The following is a 19,917-nucleotide window of genomic DNA, read 5'->3' as shown; positions in this document are numbered from 1 at the left end:
TTCAGCAGCAAGTAAATGTCATCACAGTCTGCTTGCTCCATAAATAATTTGGGCCAGAGTGCTTTGGGATCTTCTAGTATGGTGAACTTATTACGGTTTTGGATTTTACAATAAGCTAAAATTAAGCTCAGGATTCGTCCACACCAGGCATTTACCAAGGCTATGAGAACAAGGAGACACTGATCATTTCATAGTGTCAGTATGAAAAACATAGCTAAGTTTGAAATACTAACAAATACAAGCTTCATAAAGGAGCTCAGGATATATAAGCAAATAAAATAAAAGGTTCACCCAGTCTTCACCTGAAATCTCTTTGGTCCACATAGCTTTTCCTCAGGATCTCAGGTCATTTGCTGAGGGGCAGCAGCTTTTCAGAAGCTTGCTTCCAATAGCTAAGCCATTCCTCATGTCTGAGAGAGCTTCCTGCACATCCAGGCTCTACCAGAGATATGGGGGAGTTGGAGAGGAAAAAAGTTTTGAGAAGCTTGCCCAAAACCCAATTGGCCAACTTGAAGTCAGCAGAGGGAATATTTCACAAGACTCTGGGTGACTCTGCCGCATATTTGCAGGCTGTTCCAGCAAACGATGCCCTTCTGTACCCTTTTTAGTAGTGAGAGGTGTTGGTGACGTGATAGGATCTCACTCCCGTCTATTTTGATGCTAGTTTTATTTTCAGCCTCCAATGGCCATTGCAATCCCATGTAAATCCACATACACACGTGAGTCTGTAGAAGCTGCCCCTGTAGCAGCACTCCAGGGTGAGAGCAATATGAAGGCATGTCTTCCTTTGACGCATCCTCCATCAGTCCTGTCAGTTTTGCTCTGTACATGTGCAGCATATTTTAATTTAGCCAAGAGTTTAAAAAGTGTTGTAGTTGTGCACTCATGAATAAAACTCCCAGTTTTAAAAGTTAGATCCATGTTACCAAGAGTGTAAATGCAGACATTCATCTGCCAAAATGACAGGTGTGTTAGCAAGATGTGTGTGGATATGTGGGAAGATAAAGGATTAAATCATAAATTAGGTAGAAACAATAAAATTTTAAGAGTATTATCTCAATGATACAGTGTGACACATGTTGTGGATACAGTACATTGAACATTTAAGAAAATTCCAGAGTGTAAGAAAATTCTCTGTTGTTTATATCATTTCTTGCTATAAAGGGAGATCTATTTGGAGATAAATGCACAAAGTGGTATGGCTAAAAAGAAGATGAGAATACTATTTTTTAAGAATTTTCTGGATTCTTGCACCTTTTCTGACCTCATAATAATGAGTATTTTTTTTCTTTCTGCTTAGAGTTTCATTTTATCATTAAAAAAAGGAAAAAAGACGTTTTAGAGCAGAAAAATGTAGTAAGAAAAAAAATTATTCTGTGGTCACTTAGTTTGGAAATCATGAAGATATGTGAAACGATGTCTGGATTTACTGGCAAAGAAAGCTAATGAACCGATGGGACAGAAACATCAGAAATTATGTCATGCAGAATGTAAAATTTTCATTGCAATTTTAAGCTTCAGTGAAAGCTTTTCTGTACAATTTCATGTTATTACATTTTACACCCCCCCGTACAAAGTATCAGAGACTTGACGCTATTTTTGAGTTCAAGGAACATGAATTCTGAGGAAAAACATATCTGAACTACAGAATTACCACTTCCAACAAGCTCTAAATAACAAGCCTGTCCTTAAAGAGTCCCTTCCTAATTCATGCCACCAGTACCAAGGCTCAAGAAACAGTATTTCCATGTCAAAGGGCAATAAAAAAAATACAGGGCATTGTCTAAAACTTTTGTTACAGAGATAGTCTCATTGTACTGAACCAGGTTGAAGTCTTTCACAGAATTTGTTTGAAAAAGATGCGATTAGATGGGAAGCCAGGATAGACAGAGAGCAGCATTTGCAACTTCACTCTGAGTCACACAACCCGCAAGCCACCACAGTTCCCAATGCAAAAATGTCATTTAAAGCCAGCCAGTCAGTAGCGAAAAAGCTGCTTTACCTCTTGAGCAGAGTGAGGAGCAGCCCTTTCCCCTTCCTGTGTACTGCCCTTCTTTACGTTGTGCCTCCTCCTTCCAGACAACCCCGCGCAGGTGGGCAGCGTCTCCGTGACGGTGAAAGTCCTGGACGTGAACGACAACGCGCCGGAGTTTGCAAGGTTTTATGAAGCTTTTGTCTGTGAAAACGCCAAAGCGGGGCAGGTGAGAAATGCCAGTAATGCATGGGGTTGGGGGAGGGGATGCTGTCCTACACTGAGACACCGTGCCAGAAAGGGCGAGTGTTAGAAAGAGGGCTCAGCTCACCGCACGTTTCATCTGCACTCTTCGTCAGCAGCTGTCTGCACTGCTTTCCAAAGGAAAGCACATCGCACTGGGATTAACATCATACATAGCACCTTTTTTTTTGCTCCCGCTGTAGTTTCCAGACTCACTGCGCAACATACCTCACAGCTGAAACAAAGCCTTCCCCTGGGCAGGCGCCAACAGGCGAACACCCAGTGTGTCCTGCAGCAGCAACAAAGAGAGTGGAAGGGTTCTGAGAAGTGCCACGGAGTCAGCCTGGCCCGTGTGTGGCACACAAGGCATACTTTTAAAAGCCCCTATTTATAAGAGCCTTAAGAGAGCTGGACTTAACATCCTACATTAGCTTCAAAGGGGTGACAAACTGGATCTGTTCTGCTGTGAACTGGAGATGATAGAGTGTTGTTAGATAACACACGACTTCCAGCTCCAAACACTGTAAACCAGCACCTCCAAGCAAGCAGTGATGCCTCTTTACTCTTCTCCCTTGCAAAATCCCATCAAAGCCCTTAAACAAGGTCTGCCTCTGCCACAGGTGGACATGAGCTCTCCCTGGCTGCAGCTGGGTCAAGCTCTACTGCTGATCACCTGTGGGGAGGCAACCTCATGCTTCACCACCCAGGGTCCACAGTGGGGACTTGCATCTCCTAATGCAAAGACGACTAGCATAGTTCAAACACACAGGCACACCAATTATGATTTGTGAAGGAAAAATTATGCTAGCAATATCACTGCGTGTTCACTGAAGCTGCTCCCATCTTGCTGTAAAGCAGAATGAAATAGCTACTCACTGCTGGGACAACTGTCCTCACAACTATCATATACAGGATAATTTCATCCCACTAATTTACAGGCATCCTTAATAATACAGGGAATAGAAATCATTGCCTAGCCTTTTTCCTGGCTTTGAAGGGTGAGTGGCATAAATAATAAGCTTTCCAAGGAATGCACGCTAATTTGGGCTGCTTCTTTCTGTGGAGAAAGCCAAATTCTGTTGCCACATTTTGAAAAGTTCTGAAACCAGTTTTAACAAGTTGAATAAGACTTTATGGGTCTGTCATTTGCCTTTGAATCCAAAAATAACTTTTGAATGCAAAAACCCAAGTGAAGATTTATTCCTTGTCTAAAAAGATGTCAGAATGTTTATTCAGACAGAGCTATAGCTCACTGTGCTTCAAGCTGTTAGACCTACTTTATTAAGCCTCTATAGGTGAGGTGAAAAATCTCTCTCTGGATTTAGCTTTGTCTTAGTTGCTTTCCATGGTGTTATTTATTGCATATACAGACTGTCTGCATGATTGCGTTTTCTTTCTTTCTTTTCTACTGACATCTTGGGAAGAGTCTAATTGATTAAAATTAAAAGAGTGATAAAATAATCAATCTGAAGTCCTTTTCTATGTGCAAAATTAAGCTGAAAATAAATATGGGCTTTCTTACAAGCTCTCTAATGCACAACGTATCTTCTGAACACCCTGGGCCTTCAAAAGAAAACAGAAATGTGTAACAGAAGATAGGAATGCACGAGAGAGAAGTGTCTGTTATTTGAACCAAACTGACTGTCTCCTACTTTGTTTAAAAGTGATTTGCATGATCACAGCAAAATAAATGAAGCCTGCAAGGTTTTAAGTCTCTTCTCGATTCATCTATTGCACCTTAGCAAGACAGTTTTATTCAAATGCTCCAGTGGCTTATATTTATATACATAAATATATACATATGTTATGTTTGTTTATTTATTTATATCATATATATTTTGCTTCTTACTTGTTTCTGCTTTGTTCTTGTGTCCTGTAGTTGATCCAGACAGTGAGCGCCATCGACAGGGATGACCCACAGGAGGGTCAGCACTTCTACTACAGCCTGGCTCCGGAGGCAGCCAACAACCCCAACTTTACTCTAAGGGACAATCAAGGTAATCAGAGTGGACACAGACAGTTAGCTACTCTAATTTCTAATGCCTGAGCTGGACCTGAGAGGCTGTGACTTACAGCGTGTGATAAGACTGCCATTTCAAATAATACCAAGTGACACCTGCTCCTTAAAGGCAGCGATAAAATGACATATTACTTAATACACTTGAAGGTTATATGATATTTTCTTCTCCATAAATATTCTCTAGCAATAGGCCCCTTTTTCTTCGAGGAAATGTGCCAGTGTTTTGTGCAAATTCAGGTCTTGTGGTCAGGCTGCAGGCATCTCGGATTACCGGAGTGGAAATTGCATTCGTTCAAAAGGAGATGCTTAAAGGTAGGATAGCAACTGGAACTAGGAGACAAATCTGAAGGGAATTACATTGCTCTTTTTTTGTACTCTTCGTGTTTTCTCCCAGGCACAGGAAGGGAAGGTCCTCGTACTGTTCCAATCTTTTCCCCCAAGCATTTTTTTTCTTCCTCTTTGCACATCCTGGTTTCCCCAGGAAAGGGAGGGAGGGAGGGAGGGAAGAGATGCAGAGCCTCAGGGGGTAACTTGGTGTACAGTTAAAAGTCTGCGTAAGATGTGCTAAGTAGAAACTGAAACACCAGTGGGAAGACTGATGGCAAAGCGCTGGCTTTTGAGTATCCTAACCAGTGGAACCTGCTTCTTTTGGGGAAGCTTTGGTGGTTTTGGAGCCCACAGGAAAGCCCCGCTGTGGCAGGCCTTCACATCACACCTGCTGATAAAGGATCTCCGTGGGCAGACAACAGTGCCGAGGTCAGGTCCACACTAGCCTTCAGCGGGAAAGAGAGATGACCTTGAATGGCCTGGTGCGGAGCTTTGAAAGCCAATACGAAGGGGTTGGATTTCAGTAGGAGTTTAGTGTGTAAAGTACCACAAATCAGCAAACAATTCCAGAATAAATGGGGAGAAACATACCTGCAGCATCCATGGCCAGTCCCCCAGCAGAGTGCCTGCCTCTGCTCCCCCACATGCCCGCTTGTCACACTTATTTCTGTAAGTTCCCATCTGTGCCTCTGCACATGAAAGAGCAACATAAAGGCTAATAAAGAAGCCCGTGCCTTCACTAACCAAACATGTCTTAAAATATGCTACTTGCAGAATCTGGAGCCCTCCTCCACAGCATGCTATTGCTTTTTCATCCCAAAAGCATTTTTTTATGTGGGGTCCCTGAAGCCTCCCCACATAATTTCTTGCATTGTCTCCCTCTGTTTTATTTTTTAATATGTATTGCCAAAATAAGAGAACAAATAAAACACAACTACTGCTAAAACATTTGGCAAATGAGGCTCATTTCATCCTCAAGGCATTGTTCTAAAAAAAGAAACTCACAAAATTCCCAGCATCAGATGCACTTTTTCTGTCTAAGGCCGTACTTGCGATAATTTATAGTGACAGCAGTGACTGAATGGCCATGCCTCCCGCTCTCTGTAAAATACCAGTTTTCCAGAGATATATATCACAAGAAGCTTAGGGTACTATTGGTTACAAATTTGAAATAAAAATGTTAAGTATCAAACCACTGACTATTTGAAATATACACATTAAGGATTAATTTACTGCCTCAGCAATTTGGCGTGCAGTAGTCATTTCAGCAACAATAATTTATATTTATATTTTCATCTAGGGACCACTAACGACTATATCAATTATACGACTTAGTCACAGAGAGGGCAACTGTACTGTATGTCACAGGGTGGCAAGACAAGAAACAGAACCCACCTTGCTAGTCACAGCCTGTGCACATAACCACGAGACAGAAATGCTTCCCAGGCTGTGGGAAGGCGCTATTAAGATTAGCAACTGTGCTGATTACTTGGTTGTCCAATACAACAGTAAGAGAAACTGCAAGACATGCAGCCTTCCTGGCAACAATTAAAACCTCGTATAAAGCTCTCAGTATAAATTACTGAGCAACAGATAGACCACAGTTTGCATTCTGATGAGCTGTTTTACATATTTCTTTGGCCCTTGTCATTTTAGTCTCTGAGAACTTCTTCAGTCTATTCATTCTCCACATATCTCTGGCAGACAGAGAAATCCTATTGTTCTCCACTTTATAGACAGGGATCTGGGGCAAGGAGAAATTAAGCTACTTACATGACTGGTTCCCTTTGAGTTCAGTAAAATCAGTGGGAGATAGACGTGAAAGTATCTGCAAAGATCTGGGCCTAGAGGACTTCCCAAGGCCACACAAGATATATGTGATGGAGCAGGGAATTGAGCTGGGGTCTCCCATCTCTTCGGTTACTAAAGTAGGGCATTGGCAAGTCATCTTCGCCCACTTCTCAATCCAGGTGAGACTATGCTGGGAAAAAGTTGGCAAAAGGGGCTTGCTGTAAGATTGGGATAAACAACAAAAAAAAAACCTTACTGCATTTTCAGATTAAACTCCGAGCTGATCTTCTGTTGACCCTTCGCTGCTGTCCTCCATCTTTGAGTACCAGAAACTGATAAAGACAGTAGCAATTTTAATGGGTACAGGCATCAGTGTCATACCACCGCCAGGCCTGTCATTGGAAGCCTCTGGCAGTCCTCCCCATTGCATTTAAATTTGTCCTAGGAAAATTTTTAGCTATTTCTTCCTTCCCTAAACCTGTGGTCTACCTCACACTTTGGCAGAGCACAAAAGCAGTGGGCTGAAAATCCTCAAGAAAAAATGTGACCCCTTCCTCAAGCCAGTGGTGTCCGTAGTGCTTGCTTCCTTGTGCTCTTTCTCCCACTCCTCGTGAAATTTTTCATGATATTATTCCTAACTATTCATAATTATTACAATTAGTTTCTAAAAACTAACAGAAGTTCTGGGCTAATCATGCCCAGTTCTTGTACAGATGCATGTAGAAAGAAACCAAGTCTTTCTTGTGAGAAGAGCAGTGGTTAGCTCTGATCTCAGGGGTTGGACCTACACAGTGGTTGATTCCCCTGACCTCTCCAGGGAGATAAATCACTTCCAGTGGGGCAGAAAACTGCAGGAAGGAGATGCTCCATGGTTTGCTCTCACAACCATATGAAGACACCAGCCTGTACGCCCATGAGAAGCACAGCTTTCACTTCCTACTGAACACACAGGCGTGGGACGCGCCATGCTGCGATCTTCAGTATCTCTGCTCAGCAGTGTAGCTAAGTGCTACCATCCAGCCCTCTGCAAGCCAACAACACTGTGTTGGAAGCTGTGATGCAAAAATATTGTGTATTCCTATCATGCTTGCTTTTTTTTTTTTTTTCAGTATAATGGGGCTTTCATGTCCTCACAAGCCCTCTTCTCTTGATGACTGGAGCTTAGCAGATATCAAATTTGGAAGAAAATTGTGTATTCTGGTTTCTGCCATGCTGCATCACTTTTCAGCATGTCCTTCGCACTGCAGTAGCACATCAAATCACATTGGCTTTTGATGAGTCACACAACAAGCTTTGGCACAAACTTATTGCAGTTGCAGAGTAACAGGTAGAACAATTCTTTAGGGATGATTTGGATGCCTGCCTAGTACAAAGCAAAACAAAACAAAAGGACCGAAATGTAATGCCAAGAGTCACCAAGAGAATTTTATCACCAAGAACATTTAAGACCTGGGTGATATGGTCAGCACATCACAGCAAATATATATATGTGTGTGTGTGTATATCTTTCAATATTTAATTACAGAAACTTGGGTTTGGCCTGAAAAAAAGACATATGGTTAAAAACACTTGAGATCTCTCACTAGCTGATTTTGCATAGGTTCACTGCCTGTGACTTCTTTTACAGGCAAAGTATGACCAACTCAGAATAATGAAGTCTTTTTCCCTCACAAAGAGCAATTTTACATAAAATGAATGTTTGCTGTCACCTGAATAGAATTGGTGACTTCTATTGTAAGCCAGTTTAAAGAGAGTGAGTCTTTCACCCAGGAAAGAGAAATGCAACCAAATTACTACCCTGTTAAGATGACTCAGACATTTCCATTGACACTGCATAAAAGCAGGCACTTTGCCATTTTCTGCCCTTTGGGCTGCTTTTCCTCTTGCTAAAGCAGGCCCAGTGATGAAAAGATGTGGTATTAATAGCTGGGGAGCGCATACCAGAGGGCACACAAACAGCCCAAGGGAGAGAAAGCCCTTGTGTGTGCCCCAGGAGAGAGGATGGGGAGGTTTGCAGGAGACGAGGACTCCCATCCACAGCATGGCCTTTGCCCAGGAGCCATGGGAGCCAGAGGGTGCTGCTCTCTGCTGGGTTTGGGGACACATTACTGAAAATTATCTACATCTGTTCACACTTGCCGCACTTACTCAGAGCTGCATGGTATACAAAAGGGTGGTGAAATCAGTAAACACTGACACATACTTAGTTTTAAGCAACTTGGGATTTCACCTTGCACCTGGTGGGGTTTTTTTCTCAAAGCTCCAGCTCTTGGGATCACATGATTTAACAAGACACTACGATTTCACTGTATAGTCACATACAGACATGCACACACTTTTCAGAATTTTACACTTTCTGAGTAAAATCTTGAAATGTCATTGACACACAAGAAATAAAAGACCCTGAGATTCCTTTTAAAAACATGTCACAAATTCAAACTAATCTCATGAACTGTGGAGCTGATGTCTCAATACTTACATGCACGAGTACTATCTGATGCCATAAGATTTGCAGCACAAAGTACGGAACTCGGAGCATAATTTAAGTCTAGCAGGCAAGTCTAGCGAGTCTAGCTTGAGTTTGCATATATTCCATAGCTCACTGTATATAACACTCCTGATTTCGCTCCTAAAAGCCATCAAATCATTTCTGATGTTCAGACTCCAGCAGATAATACCTGATAATACAGCTGATTTACCTGCATGCAACCCGAGTCTCTGCACTGAAGAAAATCACCCAAGATTTAAATTTTAGCAGTGAGTTGGCAGGGAAATAATAAGGAACTGGAACAATGCCTTGTTGATATTTTAGGGGCTTTTCACAGTCTACTTGTGATCGGAAGGTTTCTTGCCATTTCCAGGCAGCAGCTCCATTGTGCCAATCCACCTGGGAACCGCTGATTGTCATCCTGCATTTCCAAGCATAGCAAATGTACATTGGTCACAACCTGGGGATGCAGATGGCCAGACTGTGACCTCTTTTGAACCAAGGGAACAGGAAACAAAACTAAGCAGTAAAAGAAACTGTGTGAAGCTCAGCTCCCAAAAATCCCACAGCATCACTGCACAGGGTCAGGGCTTGTGGGTCTGCCAAAGAGGAGAAGTATCGGTGTTCCCCATTTATCTTAGCTGGCCCAAGATTTGCAGACGTGTTTGTAACAAGGGCCAATTATCCTGCAGGTTCCTTTAGACTCCCTGGTGGCCCAGATCACATTAGAGACGTTCAATGTTGTACTTTCCAAAAGTCTCTGAGGCCAAAAAGCCTGAAAATCACCACTGACAAAATCATCACGGATCTCCAAAGATTTTGCCTTTGCATTCCTGAAACGAGAATTTAGAAGAACAAATTCCTGAATCCAATTTCTTTCTGATTAGGAAACTTGGTGCACAGTCTGAGGAATTTGAGGGAGGGGGTAGACAGGAATTCAAATGCCACTGGGAAATTCTGACATTTTAAAAAACATGCTGAATATGGAGGAAAAAGCCTCAAAGGGAGGAATTTCCCTTGAAATGACCAACAGCAACTGGGTGTTAGGTCACTCTCTTACTATGTCGTTTCAGCAGCAGCATTTTGGTTCAAGCTCTTATAAAAAGCAGACAGTCACACTAAATGAAGCAGAATGGTCAAAACAAAGCAGAATAATTCTGACAATGAATTCTGACATGAAGCATTCCAACTTTTTTCAATGGCAAAAGTGCCCATGAAATTGCATGTATTTCACTGAAAAATGTTTGGTTGCAAATTTTCAACTCGTTGGTGCTCCAGGATAGCAAGCTATTTTTTTTCCTTTGTCTCCTTATTGCCTCAAGCAGATGGCCATGCCATGTATCAAAAAAAAAAACCATAAAGAAAACCTTAACATGTCCACAAGGGTTATGCACTAGCATCTCCAAAATGGTGGCAGCACTTAAGAGTGAGGTCTAGAAAAGCTGCTGAGCATGAACAAACAGGGACTATAAGTTGCCTTCAACTGTTTGTTTCTGTCTTGCCTTCTGAAAACTCTTTTAGCTAAATCTGAAAGCTGTGAGTTTACTCAGGGCACTTTATGTCATAAGGGGTAAAGACAGCTCATAAGGTGTGTAGGCCTTGCAGGTTTGGAGCTATGGCCTGAGAAGATACTGGAATAGGGGAAGCAGAGGCAAAATACTGATTAATGACAAACTAAAAAAAAAAAATAAAGGAAGGAAAAAAGAGAGAAGACAAATGGATGTGGGTCTAGGGCTGATTTTTTTAACCTTCCTTCTCTGCTGAATATATTTGCTCTGCATATAAGGTCTTCTTTCCCTTTATTTTCTACCGCTAGACAATACAGCATGGATTTTGACAAGGCGCTCTGGCTTCAGACAACATGAGCAGAACACCTTTTACCTCCCCATCCTGATTAGCGACAACGGCCGCCCCGTGCTGAGCAGCACGGGCACGCTGACCGTCCACGTGTGCAGCTGCGATGATGACGGCATGGTGATGTCCTGCAACGCGGAGGCCTACGTCCTCCCCGTCAGCCTGAGCAGAGGGGCACTCATTGCAATCCTCGCCTGCATCTTTGTCCTGCTTGGTAAATCCTTGGCTTCTTCTTGGGAGGGGACAAATTATTCAGTTCTGGCCAGGGGGGTGCTGATCCACTGAAGCTGAAGGACACACACACACTTAAAGGGCTAAACCAAGGACTAGATGGTGTAGTCAGCTGCCTATGGCTTCAGACCCTGGGGTGTAGGAATGGGCCAAAAACATGGCCTGCAAATTTTTCTGCCGGATCTCCAAAGTGCTAGGGTGTCTGGTAGGGCCCTGCTTTCCTGGAAGGGGTGTGCCATGAGGAAGTACTGAGAGTTGTGACTGGGGACAGGTTACTTTCCCATCCTCAGCAGTTTCTGATCATATGCTCCTACAGGAACCAGGAGTGGTAAGTCCAGTTCCACCTCTTGTCTTTTGGCAGGAGATATCCCCACCTCCACCCTTTTTCCTTGAAACACTACATTTAAATGGTGCCTGTGCTGCTGTAAAGGGGCTGAGCATCTTGCATGTGGTATGTCTCCACAAATAAATTTCATCCTTTCCTTGCCCAGGCCTTCTATGTCCTGTGTTAGCTGTTGTTAACAAAAGAACTTCCGTTCCCTCCTTCACTCTCTCGAGTCATGAGATATTAGTTCAAAACACACATTCCCTGAAATTTCAGAGGACCCAGTTTGAGGAGCATCTGGAGAAAAAATTACTTAAAAGTGCCTTGATTATTGCTCTTCAAAGGAGCCTGGATACCTCAGTTCAAAATTTCAGCATTCAAAACCTTTGCTGAGTTCTCGCCCTGGAAATACAGTCACCAGGTGACAGTGCATTTTCAATAATAAAGGCCTCTGGTGCCTGTATGACAACTTCTCCCTGTGCTAAGGAGCATCTGCATCCCATCAGCACAGAGCAACTGACAGTAGGTCTACTCAGCCCAAGGCAGATAAACACAAAAATGCTTTGGAGCTGACTAAGGGGATAGCTCTGCATTTTGCTGTGTGGACATATCACCATGGTGCCTCAGCACCATCCATCTATGTCACATACAGTGCCCAGACCAAGAGGCATCCCCAAAGCAGGCTGCAAACCCCAGCTACACAGCAGGAAAAAAATATCAAATATCTCTGTGGGGCTGTGTGCCATTGCAGGTAAACCGTTACTGATGCCTGAACTGGCTAGTTTAATAAGTAGCAAAAGCATTGCAAGCACTGCTGGATGTACATGTCCTAAGTGTCACCAGGAGTTAAAAATTAACATGAGAAAAGGAACAGATTATCAGGCTACTGATTTTGACTGGGGGCTAGGGAATTTCTACACCCCTTCACCCGCAAACACCACAGAGCTTTAAATCCAAGGGGCTGGTTGGGCTCACTGAGGGGAAAACAGGGAAGCAGAGAGTATAAAGTTCTCGCAAGATCTGTCCTCTTGCTGACGGCCCCATGTCTGGGTTGCCCCCGCAGTGCTAGTGCTCCTCATCCTCTCCATGCGGCGCCAGCGGAAGCAGCCATACATCATCGATGAGGAGGAGAACATCCACGAGAACATTGTCAGGTACGACGATGAGGGTGGCGGGGAGGAAGACACGGAGGCCTTCGATATTGCCGCCATGTGGAACCCGCGGGAGGCCCAGCTGGTGGTGAAAAACCGGCAGGACATGCTCCCTGAAATAGAGAGCCTCTCCCGATATGTGCCTCAGGCGTGCATCATGGACAACAACGTCCACAACTACGTGCTCGCCAAGCTGTATGAAGCTGACATGGACCTGTGGGCACCTCCCTTCGACTCCCTCCAGACATATATGTTTGAAGGGAACGGCTCGGTGGCGGAGTCGCTCAGCTCCCTACAGTCGGTGACAACAGACTCAGACCAGAGCTACGACTACCTGACAGACTGGGGGCCGCGCTTCAAAAAGCTGGCTGAGATGTACGGTGCCACGGACAGCAGTGGGGCTCTGTGGTAACGGACGAGGAACAGCAGAGGGGTTTCCATGCGAAACAGCGTCTGGTTAGGTCCATTCTCATCAAATGCTTCCATGGACATAGGTGAGGCCTCCTAAAAAATAGCAATACGGTGCTTGGATGAGAATGGGAAGAAGGGTGCGAATGAAGGTCTCTCTGGATCAGCTTTACTCAGTTAAATTAAGTCACGTTTTTGAAACAATGAGAAGCAGAAGGAATAAAGTTTTTCCCTGTTTTTTACAGCAAAATTGGAAAGCTCCACTCCTGGAAATATAATGACATTACTCTCTTTCTCCCTTTCTCTCTCCCTTGTACACGGCAGCTTACTGAGCTCTATACATCTGAGTTCAAAGATCTGTAAACTCCATTTGTAATCTTCAACTCACTGAGAAATTGCCAGCACAGAAAAGTGGTTCCCCACTGGTTATTTTTCCCCTATTAAAAAGGAAAAGAAAAATTGCTTGCTAACAAGAGTTAAAAAAAACCCCACAAAGCAGAAAATTGAAACTGGAATCTCAGAGGGCTCTTTGTAAACTAAACCTCCTCTCTCTGTTGCTAACAGAGTCCTTTTTAATCCTTTAGAAACAAGGCTGAGGTTTTTTTCCACCTGGCCAAAAGGGCTGGGGAAGAGGCTTTGGATTTCTGCTCTAGTTTAATGGCTGATCTATGAGTCATTGGTGTTAACACTAATCCATCTCCTATCAAGTTTGTGTAAATTTATTCTTGGCTCTTTAAAACCATGACTCCGCTAAACTGCTCAGAACAAAAACAGAAAATCTGCCTCTTTTGCACTGTAGATGTCTCTTCCATGTGCCAAATGTGAAGATTAGATTCTACCAATGAAAGCCAAATAAATTTTAAAAAAAGAAAAAGCTATATTTGGTAACTACATGGGTTAGATGGGCTTTCCTAATCTGTGTGAGGTCAATCCAAGGGATGTTTACATACTGTAGATAACCTACTTGAACAAATGCAGTATTATAGACCAATAAATGGATGTAAGAAAATTACATGTATAAGTTTTGTATATTTGTTAATTTTGGTAATAAATATGATGTACTGCATACAGTACAGTACCTTAGCACCTCTTTTAATAAAAGTTAAACAGAAGGGAAGGTCTGATGGCAATTTATTGACTACCTTGCACAGAGCAGTTAGTGCTTATATGTGGCTTTATTGTCACATGCCTCGAGCATCAATAAAAAATGGTTCATCAGCATCGTGTCAAGGAGACAAACCTTCAGTTTGCAGGTTCAAGCAGATTGTCTGCTTCTTTTTTCGGTGTTCCCTTGGACATTGTCTTCAGCTGTGAATCAGCCCATGTGGAGCCCACCAGACTAGTTACTTTTCTATTCCAACCACACTGAAATCAAAAGAAAGTCTTCACTGACTTTTGAAACGTTACAGCTCGGGCATTGAGAAGCTTGGAAACCAGTTACATGGACCTGTCAGAATCTCATGCCTTCAGAGACATGACAGACTGTAACACGCAATATTCATTTATGGTCATTCTTATTCTGCAATCAAAGTTTTGAGCCTGGATCTTATCTTGTTTGCATGTGTAAATGGGAAGGGCTGTGTAAATTACACTAACACAAGTTTCATAAAAGGTGGCGAAAGTCTTCTGAAAGCAGGACAGTCTTCAATGACGTTTGCAGGTTTCTTCCTAGCTAAGGTCTCTCTCCATCTCAAAATTGCCCAGAAAATAGATGTGCAGACATAACCACCCAGTTACCACACTTCTACCACGTGCATACTGTGCTCAGCTTCTGTTGCAGATGTGCACAAAACCCTTCTGTCACTGCCTAGTCGTAGGCTGCACCAATTTAAGCCAGGAGCCTTGTTTCCACAGAGACTCATACTGTCATGCATCCCTGGAGAGTCAGGTAGCCAGCAAGGAAAAAAAAAGTTTTAGTGACTTCTCAAACATTTGCTCATCTGACGTGATGAAAACCTGTGCTGCTTATCACCTGAACTTGAACCAGCTTTATGCCATTACAGAAACAGCACTGAAAAATATGTGATAACGATTCTTTCATTTATCCTGTAGCACTTACCCTCCCATGTCATGTTGATTTTATAACACTAGACAAATAAGTGCAACCACTGTGATGAAGGAAGTGGTGTACAGCATGCAAAACTGGTGTTGAGAGACTTCTGAGAGCTTCCTCACCTCCAGACGCAACAGGAATCACAGAATATGTGGCCAGGAAGGAAGATAGAGAGGATATCTATTCCACCAATTCCCTGCCTGAATTTATCATCATCTTTATATATTTTAAGCAGACACTTGTTTATTCTTAAAACCCCTGACTGTTAAGGCTCTGTAACCTTTCTAAGCAATCTTTCACTGCATCAATATAGTCGGTGTTGAAAGCCTTCTCTGGAAAGTATTAGCCAAGTACACCTCGCTGCCATACAAGCCCGCAATGCACATAGTTGACTCTGTCCTTCTGTAGAGCAACAGTTTGCTATTTTCAGACCATTACTGTCTCTCTCTTTAGACACAGTCTACAGTAACAAAAAGCCTCTGAATAGTTCTTCGTGTCCTGATACTGGAATGGTTTAGAGAAGGGTTTAGGAATGGTATAGGTAGGGGGGTAGAAATGCAGTCCAGCATTGTGTTGCCTTCAACTTGTGTTTACTGAGGGTTTTCCTAGGACAAGCTGCTCCAAGGTCAGTTTTTACTCCACAGAAGTCCCCAGCACTGGCGTCTCCAAGAGACGCATGCAGCAGCTCAGACCAGCTTCCCAAGCTGTGTGTCACCCGGTGGGGAAGGACCAAAGGCACTGTTGTTAGGTGCTTGGACTTGCTCCACAGGGGAGCCTGCAGGCAGAATGGGCTCTGAACCCACCTTCCTAAGCTGCATGTCACCATTAGGCTATCAGATTATCCTTGGGTTTGCCTCAGCTTGTGAGCACAGTCAATCGTTGGACAGCTTGATGCTGTGACACTTACCAGCTGGTGTTTAGCAGGCACTTGGCAGCATGGCTTTTTTATTTTATTTTATGGAACAGGTGACAGTGTTTTTGCAGTCTGTGAAATCTCTATGCAAACAACCAACACTTGCATCTATCACCCTCCCACAAACAAAACTGAAGAATGCTCTGTTTTTACTGATGAGTTATAAAAAGGATCCATTTATGGACATATCAGGGCTCAGCAGGCCTGGCCCAAAGTAGAAGAGGGGAGAAGAGTCTTAGCCCAAGGGAAATGTTTGGTGCCACAGGTTGGCAGTGAAACAAACATACTGATCAGGCAGGTCCTCAGTCTCCTGCCCTGGGGCTCCTCAAGGCCAGGCCTGGCAGCATGCACGGACATTTGCAGCACTACATAAAACCTGCTAGTGGCTTACAGCCAGGGAGCTCAGCCTGCCATGGTGGAGGGACTGGGCTTTGTCACAGGAGCAAACACCTCAAAGTGACAGCCCCAGTCCTACATGGGACCCACATTCTACCCACTGCCCTGACGTAAGGGCAGAAATGTCAGAGGGCCAGGACAAGATTCCATATGCCCTCACCAGTGTCCCCAGTCGCCCTGTGCTCCAAGGCCAGTCTGAGTGCATAAAGCTTTTATCACTACTCATTTCATTTTGTTCCTCTGATGACATTTTTTTTCCCCACAGCTGCCAGTTCTCAAGAAAAAACAAAAGGATTTACCATCCAGGAACAATCCCCTAGTCTCAGCTGTGGCTGAAAATAAATGGTTCAGAGGAAAGAAATAACAGAGGGCGTAAGTCATTTTACTATTTCCAGCCACTTAAAAATAGAGCATATGGCCTAAGCAACTCATCTAAGCTCTCTCTCTAACTGAGTAGTTAGACAAAGAGTGATTCATTCCTCCTGTCTTGGCCATCTGTATGATGCTATGGCCCTCTGGAGGTGCTTCTTAATGGCCTGGCCTCTGGGGATTCATCCATGCAGTTCAGAGTCTGGCCCTAGGCATGACATTCTCAAGCCCTCTGCTCTATATTTGCTTTTATCGGTGACCATGGGCAAACACCGTGGTCTCTGATGTTTTCCTTTTCCCTTCTTACCACCCATGTCTTTCTTGTCTAGGTAGATTGCGTGACCTGCCATCTCTTATACTGCATTGGTCATCACATCTAGGCTCCAAGTAGCAGCTCTCTTTAAGCTGTCTGTCAAGAGCACAGATCTTTTCAGAGCAAAACACAAAACTCAAGAATGCATAAAAAGAGTTAACGTCATTCTTTCTGGCATAAATTTTCTTGCAACGCTGCATTTCATTTGCTGCTGCATTGCCCATTTATCCAGCTTTATTAGATCCCTCTTGATTTTGTCATTTCTCCTTCAGCTTTTATTGCTCTTAATCATTTTATGTCACAGTCACATTTGCTGCCTATGATCCCCTTTTAGACCATTCATTAAAACCAATAGTGATACAGATCCTTAGGGCCCACAAAAGTTATATTTTGGTCACCTTGAAATACTGATTTACTACCTTATGCCTGGATGTTGCTTGGTGCAACTGTCATATAGCACAAACTACAACCTGCTTCATCACTTGCTGCCTGACCACAGCTCCCAGGAACCATCAAACCAGAGGGACAGATGGGTCCCAGAAGTCTGCTCTGCATATGCACCACATCTTACCTGTCCTGGACATAAGTAAGAGAAATGAGGCACATAAAAGAGGCACAAATGATGCCTGACAGACTCCAGAAAAAGTTCTGACCTGGACAAATTCAAAGTTGTGGAGATTCAGTTACTTTTGCCCTTGTACTGGCAGGATCTTATCACTAAGGCACTGTCAGATGTGATCACTTTGGTTTATGCTAGCTTAGCGATCAGTTAGACCAAACCCAGGAGAGGCTGCCGCTCCCCAGGAGAGAAGGTGAGTTCAATAACAAGTGAGGATGACATGTGAGGAAATCCATACTGTTGTAAGCTAAATATGTTGCTGGTCTCCCTCCTCTTGTCTGTCAGGGTGTGAGGCAACCCATTGCATCCTGCTCAAGAGATAGCTCTTAACGTATTCTCTTCATATGCAGCTGGTATAAACAGAGAGCGGGGCTGTCCGAGCCATCCTAATTTGTGCCTGCTGAGATCTGCAGCACTCAGAAGAGGAGGAGCTGCCTTTCATTCAGTAGTGCCCTGTCTCTCTCAGGGAAATTCAGGAGTGCTCCAAGATAGCCACTGCTACGAAACAGCTGTATCACCTAAGGGATTCATTCTCGTGCACAGAGGTCAGTGACTTACCTCTCATTTGGACTGTAATGCAGTGATGATCTGTATCAGTGCATCCTCTTTAAACAGACAGAGGAAAATTAGCAGGGACAGCAGTGAACCTGAGGTGCAGTCAGAGCTATGATGCTAGGAAAGCAGTAAGGGCTGGGGAGTCTCGCTGCCAAACCAAAGCTTTAGGGACAAAATTTCAGTTTTGCTTTCCTATATCAACCTTCTAAAGATCCTGCGCCCACGGACATGCAAGATATTTTACTGTTGGCCTCAGAGGCAGCAAATCAGGCCACCTGCATCACTGGGTCTGAGCAGAGGCAGCAGTGCAATGCTGATACTGTACTTCCCAAGAGACATTAGAGTAATATGGTGGAGGAGGTGGAAGAGAGTCACTTTACAATGACTGCAAAAACTCAGGTGATTTTTTTTTTTTAAGAGCTGATGTAGAAGACAGTACACTGTCTGAATACCATTTTCAGACCTCATTTGTTATTAAGCCCACCATTAAGGAATGGGCCTCTTGGGGAATATGAATTTTCAGACTAACATCTTAATATCTATAGGCCAGTCCCATGATGACTGATCCTATAATTTTTTCTGAAAAGCGCATGAGCTACAACATTTAATACTAGAGGCAGAAGTGCTTGCCATGCCATATAACAAAAAACAATAATGACAACGTCTATCACAACGGGGCGGGGGGGCAGATTTTGTTCCTGTTTTGTGGGAAGTGTGAAAGTTCCCGGACTCATCATGGGACTCAGGAAGATAAAAGCTTATTATTTCCAAGCGTTCATCCTGCCAAGCAAACATGGGTAAGTCAGAATACAACACAATCCTCCACAGCACGAGTGCCATGATGAGTATAGAATAGGAGATTTTGCCTTTTCCACCAACTCTAACAAAAGAAAAATCTGGAAAATGTCATTCAGATGCTGTTTGAAGCATGCAGAGAGCCTGGGGCAGTATGCAGTGTGCCCTGTTCCTCCCAGCACAGCTTAATGCTCTTGGGCTCCACTGACACCAGTCCTTCAGCACAAGGGCCACCACTCCCAGATGGGAAGGACAAAGGAAGGGAACGAGAGATCCTCTTGAAACCAGTAGTGAAGATAACCCATGGCCAAGGTAATCTGTCCCCCTCTTGCTCCCGCTCTCCTTGCTGTCACTTTTATAGGTACAGCAAAACCTCTCTGCACCTCCTGTTCCCCTCCTTACAATGGGAAGAGGGTTCACTGCCACGATCACTGTAGAGCATCAGAGCCACTGCTGGTCCCCAGTGGATCTCTAAGTGCCCCAGACTGCCTTAACCCAGCCCTCATTCAAATCACTTATGATTGAGAAATCAGGGAACACAAGAATCCCCCTTTTTCCTTCAAGTGTAGAGGTATTTGTGCACAGATAGCCTGGGATCTAGTTCAGAACAGAGGAATTTTTACAGCCTCCCTGAAATATCACATGTATTGCCATGAACTTACAGGAAAAGTATTTTCAAGCTCAGAGGAGAAAAGCTGTTCTTCTCCCAAGCAGTAGTGCTAACACAGGATGGGTTGTTTGGGCTTATTTGTTCTTCTTTTTGCAGTAGCAGTAAAAGGGGGACAACCTGTTCAGAAAGCCCATTTCTTTTTGAAGGACTTCAACCAACTGTTCTGTAAGGTCATAGGTATCTCAGATGGAAAAGGTAGAAAAAAACAGGTACAAAGCAATCAAGTGACTTTTCAATGGTAACAGAAACGGAGTTCCAATCTGCATATGACCTCTTCCAACCCTGGAGCATCCTTTCAGTTTAGAAAACTCTTGTTTACTTTCATCTTGGAGCCATGTTCTCAGAAAGAAAACTAACTAGTTGAGGTACATACTTTCAACAGCCTCAGTCTTGTGCCTATTGTCCATGGAGAAGTGCCTTGCAT

General features: G+C 43.6%; 1 protein-coding gene across 1 annotated transcript in view; it reads left to right on the top strand.

The window, feature by feature from the left end:
- CDH20 (cadherin 20, type 2) overlaps window positions 1-13,875 on the top strand; it is a 56,155-nt gene extending 42,280 nt beyond the window's left edge. The window contains exons 9-12 of the mRNA XM_009883945.1: window positions 2,080-2,201; window positions 4,095-4,212; window positions 10,658-10,909; window positions 12,315-13,875. Coding sequence (XP_009882247.1) covers window positions 2,080-2,201; window positions 4,095-4,212; window positions 10,658-10,909; window positions 12,315-12,814 — 992 coding nt within the window. The 3' untranslated portion in view covers window positions 12,815-13,875. The remainder of the gene's footprint in view (window positions 1-2,079; window positions 2,202-4,094; window positions 4,213-10,657; window positions 10,910-12,314) is intronic.
- The last annotated feature ends 6,042 nt before the right edge of the window (window positions 13,876-19,917 follow it).

The sequence above is a fragment of the Charadrius vociferus genome, unplaced genomic scaffold (genome assembly GCF_000708025.1).
Source record: "Charadrius vociferus isolate BGI_N301 unplaced genomic scaffold, ASM70802v2 scaffold234, whole genome shotgun sequence".
Taxonomy (NCBI): domain Eukaryota; kingdom Metazoa; phylum Chordata; class Aves; order Charadriiformes; family Charadriidae; genus Charadrius; species Charadrius vociferus.
This window is presented reverse-complemented; position numbering and strand designations above follow the sequence as displayed.